Consider the following 12,324-nt stretch of genomic DNA (forward strand, 5'->3'; position numbering starts at 1 on the left):
TTGATGGGAGTGGAGACGCTCATATCTCGCCCCCTGCTGGTGGCAATAGGCATAAACGATTCCCAATGGAAATCCTTGGCATGGATTCTACAAGTATTCCACAGGGATGCTGGCCCATGTTGACTAACGCTTCCCACAGTTGTGTCAAGTTGGCTGGATGTCGTTTTGGGTAGTGGACAATTCTTGATACACACAGAAAACTGTTGAGCGTGATAAACATATGCATATTGTAATGTTTTGTATGGGGGTGTGAGAGTTATATATGTTAAGATACGTTTATTAAAATATTTGGTAATATATTTTAAAATGTATGTCACATTATATATGGGTTTTAAATATTTTATCATATATGTTTAAATAAATCTCATGTTATTTGATATATAAGGCCACATATTGCCATACAGTTCCTTCAGAAAGTATTCATACCCATTGACTTCTTTCACATTTTGTTGTGTTACAGCCTGAGTTAAAAATTGATTAAATCAAAAAAAAATATCACCCATCTACACACAATACCCCATAATGACAAAGTGAAAACATACAGGAATATCTCATTTACATAAGTATTCACATCCCTGAGTAAATACTTTGTAGAAGCAAGCCCCTTGAGCAGCGATTACAGCTGTGAGTCTTTCTGGGCAAGTCTCTAAGAGCTTTCCACACCTGGATTGTGCACCATTTGCCCATTATTCTTTAGAAAATTCTTCAAGTTCTGTCAAATTGGTTGTTGATCATTGCTAGACAACCATTTTCAGGTCTTGCCATAGATTTTCAAGCAGATTCAAGTCAAAACTGTAACTCGGCCACTCAGGAACATTCTCTGTCTTCTTGGTAAGCAACTCCAGTGTATATTTGGCCTTGTGTTTTAGGTTATTAATGAAAGTTAAAGTTAATAAAAGTAAATAGAGACGAATATATTGATAAAAGTCACCTTGTCCTAGAGATATTTACACAGACATCAACACGTCACACCAGGGTAAGCCTACACCAAACACAGCCCTTATTTGAAGTGTTTCCCAAATCCCATATGGGAAAATTAATGGTGTAAAAACGACTGGACCCATTTCCCTGTTTGACCGCTAGGTTTTATGGGTATTATGACTCATAATGTGGTACTCTATGGAAATCTGCCTAGTGACTTCCATACAAAAGTTCCTCGATTCTTGGGTTTATTTTCGTGAACAGATTTTGGGCGGAGTAAAAGCTTTCGCCTTTTCCTCCGCCCAGACAACGGATAGCCAATTGCGTCATCAATCAAAGGAATCATGTTGAGCCAACACTTCCGCTTTCTTCTACGCTACGGAAACGTGTGTTGGTAGCTAGGTAAACAACATGGCTGCGGGATCCAGCGGTGCGGGCAGCGAGCTACAAAAAGAGTTGATGTGTGCCATCTGCCTTGACTACTTCCACGACCCCGTCATTCTCAAATGCGGACACAATTTCTGCAAGTTCTGCATCCTGATGCATTGGGAGGAGAACGGAGGAGAGGACGTCGGTTATCAATGCCCCGAGTGCCGAATGGTTTGTTTTGCTTCAATGCTAGTTAACGTTAGCGTTCTATCTTATCAGCTGTTTGCTAGCTAGACACTTTCTTTGTAATCTTGAATGCTCAAGTCAATCGTAGCAAGTGTAATTTACAATGCAGTTTCCGTACCTATTTTAGGCGTTACCACTGGAATTGGATAACGTTAGAGATTAGTTAAAACGCCGACACTGCTGAAAAACGCGGAGCCTTTGTGTTCTAATTTAGCTTGGTGGCTAATTAGGTAGTATGGCGAGGTGTTGTTTAATCAAGCCAACATGTAGTCACGGCCGAATCATCATGCCGTTGATTAACTAACTAGATAGTAACATAGCAAGCTTTAGTATTGTCTCCTTTCTCTCAAAAGATAGAACCCCACACTGCTCTTGTCAGTATCACAAAGTATAAATAAAGTTATACTGGAGGGAGTAGTGTGCGGGTCTTTATTGTTTTATTATCTTAAGCTATCATTTAATTATTGGTGTACCGGTTCTGTGAAACCCTGTTCTAGTGTCATGTGCATATATTTAGAACTTGAATTATTTTGAAATATAAAATAAGAAAAGCACTATAGTTACAAAAGTATGTGGACACCCATTCAAATTAGTAGATTCCTCTATTTCAGCCACACCCGTTGCTGACAGTTGTATAAAAACGAGCACACAGCCATGCAATCTCCATAAACAAACATTTACGGTAGAATGGCCTTACTGAAGAGCTCAGTGACTTTCAATGTGGCACCGTCATAGGATGCCACCTTTCCAACAATTCAGTACGTCAAATTTCTGACCTCCTGGAGCTGCCCCTATCAACTGTAAGTGCTGTTATTGTGAAGTGGCAACATCTAGGAGCAAAAACAGCTCAGCTGCGACGTGGTAGGCCACACAAGCTCACAGAATGGTACCACTGAGTGCTGAAGCATGTAGCACTTAAACATTGTCTGTCCTCTGTTGCAACACTCATTACCGAGTTTCAAACTGCCTCTGGAAGCAACGTCAGCACAATAACTGTTCATCAGGAGCTTCGTGAAATGGGTTTACAAGGCCGAGCAGCTGCACAAAGGCCTAAGATCACCATGAGCAATGCCAAGCGTCAGCTGGGGTGTTGTAAAGCTCACTTCCATTGAACTCTGGAGCAGTGAATCCCGCTTCAACATCTGGCAGTCCAATCTGGGTTCGGCGGATCCCAGGAGAACGCTACCTGCCCCAATGCATAGTGCCAACTGTAAACTTTGAGGATGAATAATGGTCTGGGGCTGTTTTTCATGGTTCAGGCTAGGCCTCTTAGTTCCAGTGAAGGGAAATCTTAACACTGCAGCATACAATGACATTCTGTGCTTCCAGCTTTGTGGCAAACGTTTGGGGAAGGCCCTTGTTTCAGCCTGACAATTCCTCCGTGCACAAAGCAAGGTCCATATAGAAATGGTTTGTCGAGATCGTTGTGGATTAACTTGACTGGCCTGCACAGAGCCCTGACCTCAACCCCACCGAACACCTTTGGGATGAATTGGAACACAGGCTGCGTGCCAGGCCTAAGCGCCCAAAATCAGTGCCCGGCCTCACTAATGTTCTCGTAGCTGAATGGAAGCAAGTCCCTGCAGCCATCTTCCAACATCTAGTGGAACGCTTTCCAAGAAGAGTGGCTTCTGTTATAGCAGCAAAGGAGGGACCAACTCCATATTAATGCCCATGATTTTGGAATGAGATGTTCGGCGAGCAGGTGTCCACATACTTTTGGCGATGTTGTGTATTTTGGCCATATCGCCCAACTCTACCTGTGGTTGTAGCAAGCTAAAAATGTTTGCATAACTGTCTCGACTAATTCAGTACCTTTTTCAATGTAATAATCTAAAAGCTGTTTGTTCAAAACTTTTCTCTTTCTCTGTAGATATTTAATAAGATCAGCTTCACCAAGAACTACCTGGTTAAGAACCTTGTTGATAAGCTGAGTGATTTTGCGTGTCTGAAGCCCTGTGAGCAGCCGGCTCCGTCCAAGCGTGTCCAACTAGACGGGAAATGCGACAGGCATGGAGAGGAGCTGAAGCTCTACTGCCACACCGACAACAAACCCATCTGTGTGGTGTGTAGGGAGTCCCGGGCACACAGGTAACAAATGTTTCACGTTTCCCCTGATGCCTATAGATCTAGGATCAGCTTTCCCTACCCCAATCTCAGAAACTCATTACAAAAATTGTCAGCTGCTTGATTCAGTTCTGGGGTGTTAAGAGTTTTTAAGGAAATTGTATCATGTGAAGAGACAGCCTTGAAAATGTTCACCTAATCTTTCAGGTCATAAATAATCCTTGGTTCCTGCCTGTGTTTGGTAAAGGTATGAGGGGAGATGGTCATGACCCCCCCTCCTTAGGACCTTCTGGCAGAACAGCCAGAATATGTTCTATAAGTTAAGATCAGAGACGGTGCCAGACACATGCAGGAACCAACCCTATGAACTATGCCGATGTAAAGTGTCTGTAAGCAGTATATAAGAGATCTAACGGGACTGCCCCGACAGAGCTCCTGACAGATGTGTACTATGGTGCATCACGTTTGTTGGAACGTCTCCAGTTAACTGTTAACAATGATTCATTTAAGATTGACTTCGAGTGTCCCTGTTGTCGGCGGGTCCTTAGTCTTAAATTCATTCATCTGGTTAGAAGGCCTTGAGTCACAGAAAAATCCAGCCATTTCCCGCCAAAAAGAGGAGTCACAAAAAGCACAAATAGAGATAAAATGAATCACTAACCTTTGATGATTTTCATCAGATGACACTCATAGGACTTCATGTTACACAATACATGTATGTTTTGTTCGGTGAAGTTCATATTTATATCCAAAAATCTTATTTTACATTGGCGTGTTACGTTCAGTAGTTCCAAAACATGCAGTGATATTGCTGAGAGCCACATGAATTCACAGAAATACCCATAATAAATGTTGATGAAAATACAACTATTATACATGGAACTTTAGATACACTTCTCCTTAATGCAACCGCTGTGTCAGATTTCAATTTTTTTTACGGAAAAAGCATAATCTGAGAACGGCGCTCAGAGCCCAAACCAGCCAGAGAAATATCCGCCATGTTGGGTAGTCAACATTATTCATAAATAGCATTATAAATATTCACTTACCTTTGATGATCTTCATCAGAATGCACTCCCAGGAATCGCAGTTCCACAATAAATGCTTGTTTTGTTTGATAATGTCCATAATTTTTGTCCATTTATGTCCAATAGCTTCTTTTGTTAGGGCGTTTGGTAAACAAATCTAAAAGCGCGATCTTGTCCATTCGGACAAAACGTTCAAAAAGTTATATTACAGGTCGAAGAAACTTGTCAAACTAAGTATAGAATCAATCTTTAGGATGTTTTTATCATAAAAGTTCAATAATGTTCCAACCGGAGAATTCCATTGTCTGTAGAAAAGCAATGGAACGAGAGCTACCTCTCAAGTGAAAGCACGTGACTGAGAACGAGGCTGTAGGCAGACCCCTTAGTCAAACAGCTCCCATCCGGCCCCCTTTCACATCAGCAGCCTGAAACCACGTTCTAAAGATGGTTGACATCTAGTGGAAGCCTTAGGAAGTGAAAAAATAACCCATATCCCACTATGTTTTCGATAGGGGTGAGTTCAAAAACTACAAACCTCAGATTTCCCACTTCCTGTTTGGATTTTTTCTCAGGTTTTTGCCTGCCATATAAGTTCTGTTGTACTCACAGACATCATTCAAACAGTTTAAGAAACGTCAGAGTGTTTTCTATCCAATACTAATAATACTATGCATATATTAGCATCTGGGACTGAGTAGGAGGCAGTTCACTCTGGGCACGCTATTCATCCAAAAGTGAAAATGCTGCCCCCTATCCCAAACAAGTTAATGTCTTAAATTCAGTTCTCAAAGGTCGGCGATGACTACAGTGTTTCCTGTATATTGTGTTGTTGCCACACAGCAAAACAATGTCACATCAAATAACACTTTCAAGATGTTGGAGAGCTGGCCAACCGCGTGTTGGAGAGCTGGCCAACCGCGTGTTGGAGAGCTGGCCATCCGCGTGCTGGAGAGCTGGCCATCCGCGTGCTGGAGAGCTGGCCAACCGCGTGCTGGAGAGCTGGCCATCCGCGTGCTGGAGAGCTGGCCATCCGCGTGCTGGAGAGCTGGCCATCCGCGTGCTGGCCAACCACATGTTTCTCAGTACTGGTAAACTGTATATAGCAAAGTATTTATTTCTGTAATAAAGCCCTTTTGTGGGGAAAAACTCATTCTGATTGGCTCCCCAGTGGGTGGGTCTAGCTTTCAAGTGGGTGGGCCTATGCCCTCCAAGGCCCACCCATAGCTGCACCCCTGCCTAGTCATGTAAAAATCAAAGAATAGGGCCTAATCAATTTATTTCAATTGACTGATTTCCTAATATGGACTGTAACTCAGTAAAAATCTATTTTTATTCAGTATATTTGAATGACGCATACAGTGCATTCAGGAAGTAATCAGAGCCCTTGACTTTTTCCACATTTTGTTATGTTACAGCATTATTCTAAAATGTGTTAAATCGTTTCCCCCCCTTCATCAATCTACACACAATACCCTATAATGACAAAGCAAAACAGGTTTTTATGAAAAAAATAAAATGTGTATATATATGTATTTTTTAAACATATACATTTACATAAGTATTCTGACCCCTTTACTCAGTACTTTGGTGAAACACCTTTAGCAGCGATTACAGCCTTGAGTCTTCTTGGGTATGAAGCTGCAAGCTTGGCACACCTGTATTTAGGGAGTTTCTCCCATTCTTTTCTGCAGATCTTCTCAAGCTCTGTCAAGTTGGATGGGGAGCGTCGCTGCACAGCTATTTTCAAATCTCTCCAGAGATGTTCGATTGGGTTCAAGTCCGGACTCTGGGGGGGTGCCTGCTTTGTTATTGTTTGAACTGCGGATTTCCCTTTTAAGGTGGAATGAGTGATTGAACACAGTAAGGACATTCAGAGACATGTCCAGAAGCCACTCCTGCGTTGTCTTGGCTGTGTGCTGTTTATTTTATTTATAATAATTTAATTTTTAAACCTTTTATTTAACTAGGCAAGTCAGTTAGGAACAAATTCTTATTTACAATGACGGCCTACGGGAAGGCATAAGACCTCCTGTTGGGACGTGGGTTGGGATAAAAAAAAAAAATAAACATATAAATATAGGACAAAACATACAGTGGGGAGAACAAGTATTTGATACACTGCCGATTTTGCAGGTTTTCCTACTTACAAAGCATGTAGAGGTCTGTCATTTTTATCATAGGTACACTTCAACTGTGAGAGACGGAATCTAAAACAAAAATCCAGAAAATCACATTGTATGATTTTTAAGTAATTAATTTGCATTTTATTGCATGACATAAGTATTTGATCACCTACCAACCAGTAAGAATTCCGGCTCTCACAGACCTGTTAGTTTTTCTTTAAGAAGCCCTCCTGTTCTCCACTCATTACCTGTATTAACTGCACCTGTTTGAACTCGTTACCTGTATAAAAGACACCTGTCCACACACTCAATCAAACAGACTCCAACCTCTCCACAATGGCCAAGACCAGAGAGCTGTGTAAGGACATCAGGGATAAATTGTAGACCTGTACAAGGCTGGGATGGGCTACAGGACAATAGCCAAGCAGCTTGGTGAGAAGGCAACAACTGTTGGCACAATTATTAGAAAATGGAAGAAGTTCAAGATGACGGTCAATCACCCTCGGTCTGGGGCTCCATGCAAGATCTCACCTCGTGGGGCATCAATGATCATGAGGAATGTGAGGGATCAGCCCAGAACTACACGGCAGGACCTGGTCAATGACCTGAAGAGAGCTGGGACCACAGTCTCAAAGAAAACCATTAGTAACACACTACGCCGTCATGGATTAAAATCCTGCAGCGCACGCAAGGTCCCCCTGCTCAAGCCAGCGCATGTCCAGGCCCGTCTGAAGTTTGCCAATGACCATCTGGATGATCCAGAGGAGGAATGGGAGAAGGTCATGTGGTCTGATGAGACAAAAATAGAGCTTTTTGCTCTAAACTCCACTCGCCGTGTTTGGAGGAATAGAAGGATGAGTACAACCCCAAGAACACCATCCCAATCGTGAAGCATGGACGTGGAAACATCATTCTTTGGGGATGCTTTTCTGCAAAGGGGACAGGACGACTGCACCGTATTGAGGAGAGGATGGATGGGGCCATGTATCGCGAGATCTTGACCAACAACCTCCTTCCCTCAGTAAGAGCATTGAAGATGGGTCGTGGCTGGGTCTTCCAGCATGACAACGACCCGAAACACACAGCCAGGGCAACTAAGGAGTGGCTCCGTAAGAAGCATCTCAAGGTCCTGGAGTGGCCTAGCCAGTCTCCAGACCTGAACCCAATAGAAAATCTTTGGAGGGAGCTGAAAGTCCGTATTGCCCAGCGACAGCCCCGAAACCTGAAGGATCTGGAGAAGGTCTGTATGGAGGAGTGGGCCAAAATCCCTGCTGCAGTGTGTGCAAACCTGGTCAAGAACTACAGGAAACGTATGATCTCTGTAATTGCAAACAAAGGTTTCTGTACCAAATATTAAGTTCTGCTTCTCTGATGTATCAAATACTTATGTCATGCAATAAAATGCAAATGAATTACTTAAAAATCATACAATGTGATTTTCTGGATTTTTGTTTTAGATTCCTTCTCTCACAGTTGAAGTGTACCTATGATAAAAATTACAGACCTCTACATGCTTTGTAAGTAGGAAAACCTGCAAAATTGTCAGTGTATCAAATACTTGTTCTCCCCACTGTACATAAAGAGAGACCAAAGACAACAACATAGCAAGGCAGCAACACAGCATGACAACAACATGGTAGCAGCACAAAACATGGTACAAACATTAATGGGCACAGACAACAGCACAAAGGGCAAGAAGGTAGAGACAACAATACGGAGGATGAGGGCTCCAGTAGATATCTCAGATAGGTGGGAGTGAGGCCTAAGAGGGTTTTGTATTTAGGGTCGTTGTCCTGTGGTATGGTGAAGACTTCACCCCAGTCTGAGGTCCTGAGCGCTCTGGAGTAGGTTTACGTCAATGGATTTCTCTGTACTTTGCTCTGTTCGTCTTTCCCTCCATCCTGACTAGTCTCCCAGTCCCTGCCGCTGAAAAACATCCCCACAGCATTTAAATAAAAAAAATTGAACCTTTATTTAACTTGGCAAGTCAGCATGATGCTACCACCACCATGCATTTACATTTACATTTTAGTCATTTAGCAGACGCTCTTATCCAGAGCGACTTACAGTAGAGTGCATACATTTTATTAAATTTTTTACATACTGAGACAAGGATATCCCTACCGGCCAAGAGCAGACGCTCTTATCCAGAGCGACTTACAGTAGAGTGCATACAATTTATTACATTTTTACATACTGAGACAAGGATATCCCTACCGGTCAAACCCTCCCTACCGGCCAAACCCTCCCTAACCCGGACGACGCTATGCCAATTGTGCGTCGCCCCACGGATCTCCCGGTTGCGGCCGGCTGCGACAGAGCCTGGGCGCGAACCCAGAGACTCTGTTGGCGCAGCTAGCACTGCAACGCAGTGCCCTAGACCACTGCGCCACCCGGGAGATCCCGGGTGGCGTGCTTCACCGTAGGGATGGTGCCAGGTTTCCTCCGGATGTGACGCTTGGCATTCAGGCCAAAGAGTTCAATCTTGGTTTCATCAGAACAGAGGGTCTTGTTTCTCATGGTTTGAGAGTCCTTTAGGTGTGTCTGGCAAACTCCAAGTGGACTGTCATGTGCCTTTTACTGAAGAGTGGCTTCTGTATGGCCACTCCACCATAAAGGCCTGATTGGTGGAGTGCTGCAGAGATGGTTGTCCTTCTGGAAGGTTCTCCCATCTCCACAGAGGAGCTCTGTTAGTGACCATCGGGTTCTTGGTCACCTCCCTGACCAAGGCCCCTCTCCACTGATTTCTCAGTTTGGCCGGGCGGCCAGCTCTAGGAGGATTCTTGGCGGTTTGATGGAGACCACTGTGTTCTTGAGGACCTTCAATGCTGCAGAAATGTTTTGGTACCCTTCCCCAGATTTTTTTCAGTTTGTTTAAATCGGGCCTTTCAGGGGAGCAGTGTTAAAAAAAAAAATTAGAAATATTGATTTGTTAATTGCTTTTTGGGGATTCAAATTACGTTACCCTGATGAGAATTCTGCTGAGGTGATGAGAATTCTGCTGAGGTGATGAGAATTCTGCTACGGTGATGGGAATTCTGCTACGGTGATGGGAATTCTGCTACGGTGATGAGAATTCTGCTACGGTGATGGGAATTCTGCTACGGTGATGGGAATTCTGCTACGGTGATGGGAATTCTGCTACGGTGATGGGAATTCTGCTGAGGTGATGAGAATTCTGCTACGGTGATGGGAATTCTGCTACGGTGATGGGAATTCTGCTACGGTGATGAGAATTCTGCTACGGTGATGAGAATTCTGCTACGGTGATGGGAATTCTGCTACGGTGATGGGAATTCTGCTACGGTGATGGGAATTCTGCTACGGTGATGGGAATTCTGCTGAGGTGATGAGAATTCTGCTACGGTGATGGGAATTCTGCTACGGTGATGGGAATTCTGCTACGGTGATGGGAATTCTGCTACGGTGATGAGAATTCTGCTACGGTGATGGGAATTCTGCTACGGTGATGAGAATTCTGCTACGGTGATGAGAATTCTGCTACGGTGATGGGAATTCTGCTACGGTGATGGGAATTCTGTGAAAGTGTTGGTAAAATGCTTAGTATCTGATCAAACATTTTGTTTCACCACTATCACTGGTTTGAGGCGGACCGTTAACCACTGATCTAGGGACACATTTGATTACCCTTCCCTTACCCCTTCCCTTACCCTTCCCTCAAATTCTCTCTTTGAGCAACTCTCTTTGAGTTTGATATCACCAAACTGATGGTCTCAAGGCCAAAGTTTCTGTCACGTTGAGCATTCAAACCAAGTCCTTAAATAACATGACCGTGTTCCCTTGTCCTTTCAGACACCATGACGTGGCTCCTGTACCAGAGGTCCTTGAGGATATGAAGGTGAGGCCGAGGACACAACATGCTGCTGTTGATGAGAAGGATTTGTTGTTGTGGTTTTCTGAAAGGGCCAATCTGATACATCCAGCTTGGGATGTAACATTATAAAATATTTAAATTAATGATATGATTCTCGAAGCTAATAACTTGTAAATGTGTCATGAGCTTAGTTCAACTGTCGTAACCCATAATCAGAACCCAAAATGTAAGCTTGTTTTACTCCATTGTTTGTAAACAATGCAAGTGTATACAAAACTGTATAGCCTCATAACATGGTTAAAACAATCATTTTAATTTCATGAATTGGTCTGTCCTTGCATCCGTAACTCTGTCTATGAGTTTGTGACTGGTTATATTTCTCCAGCCCCCGTCCGTCAGCTGTTTACCAAAACAGCGACGGGGTATCTGCTTTGTTATTGTTTGAACTGCAGATTGCCCTTTTTAAGATGGATTGAGTGGTTGAACACGGTAAAGTAAGTGTGTGTGTGTTTCTCTCAGAGCGAGCTGCGACTGAGGCTGGTGGAATTAACATGGCAGAAGACTGTGTGTACCAGAGTGAAGGCTATGGATGAGCAGACCAAGAATGAAGCCAAGGTACACAGCTGGGCTCTGGATATACATAGATATGTTGTTGGTATACCAGTGAACTAATATATATATTAATTAATTACATATACATACAGTGGGGAGAACAAGTATTTGATACACTGCCGATTTTGCAGGTTTTCCTACTTACAAATTACAGACCTCTACATGCTTTGTATCATAGGTACACTTCAACTGTGAGAGACGGAATCTAAAACAAAATTCCAGAAAATCACATTGTATGATTTTTAAGTAATTAATTTGCATCTGTACATACAGTACCGGTCAAAAGTTTGTGCACACCTACTCATTCCAGGGTTTTTCTTTATTTTTACTATTTTCTACATTGTAGAATAATAGCGACGACTTCAACTATAAAATAACACATATGGAATCATGTAGTAACCAGAAAGTTATCTTTCTTTTCTATTTGAGATTCTTCAAAGTAGCCACCCTTTGCCTTGACAACAGCTTTGCACACTCTTGGCATTCTCTCAACCAGCTTCATGAGGTAGTTACCTGGAATGCATTTCAATTTACAGGTGTGCCTTGTTAAAAGTTAATTTGTGGAATTTCTTTCCTTCTTAATGGGTTTGAGCCAATCAGTTGTGTTATGACAAGGTAGGGTTGGTATACAGAAGACAGCCCTATTTGTTAAAAGACCAAGTCCGTATTATTGCAAGAACATCTCAAATAAGCAAAGAGAAACGACAGTCCATCATTACTTTAAGACACAAAGGTCAGTCAATCCTGAAAATTTCAAGAACTTTTAACGTTTCTTCAAGTGCAGTCGCAAAAACCATCAAGCACTATGATGAAACTGACTCTCATGAGGACCGCCACAGGAAAGGAAGACCCAGAGTTACCTCTGCTGCAGAGGATAAGTTCATTAGAGTTACCAGCCTCAGAAATTGATGCCCAAATAAATGCTTCAGAGTTCGAGTAACAGACACATCTCAACATCAACTGTTCAGAGGAGACTGCGTGAATCAGGCCTCTGTGGTCGAATTACTGCAAAGAAACCACTACTAAAGGACACTAATAAGAAGAAGAGACGAGAAGAGTCTTGTTTGGGCTAAGAAACATGAGCAATGGACATTAGACCGGTGGAAATCTGTCCTTTGTGAGA

General features: G+C 42.9%; 1 protein-coding gene across 1 annotated transcript in view; it reads left to right on the plus strand.

Moving 5' to 3' along the window:
* Window positions 1-1,126: 1,126 nt before the first annotated feature.
* Window positions 1,127-12,324, plus strand: part of trim47 (tripartite motif containing 47) — a 32,071-nt gene continuing 20,873 nt past the window's right edge. Inside the window, exons 1-4 of the mRNA XM_071364940.1 lie at window positions 1,127-1,521; window positions 3,410-3,627; window positions 10,568-10,613; window positions 11,109-11,204. Coding sequence (XP_071221041.1) covers window positions 1,333-1,521; window positions 3,410-3,627; window positions 10,568-10,613; window positions 11,109-11,204 — 549 coding nt within the window. The 5' untranslated portion in view covers window positions 1,127-1,332. The remainder of the gene's footprint in view (window positions 1,522-3,409; window positions 3,628-10,567; window positions 10,614-11,108; window positions 11,205-12,324) is intronic.

The sequence above is a fragment of the Salvelinus alpinus genome, chromosome 24 (genome assembly GCF_045679555.1).
Source record: "Salvelinus alpinus chromosome 24, SLU_Salpinus.1, whole genome shotgun sequence".
Lineage (NCBI taxonomy): Eukaryota > Metazoa > Chordata > Actinopteri > Salmoniformes > Salmonidae > Salvelinus > Salvelinus alpinus.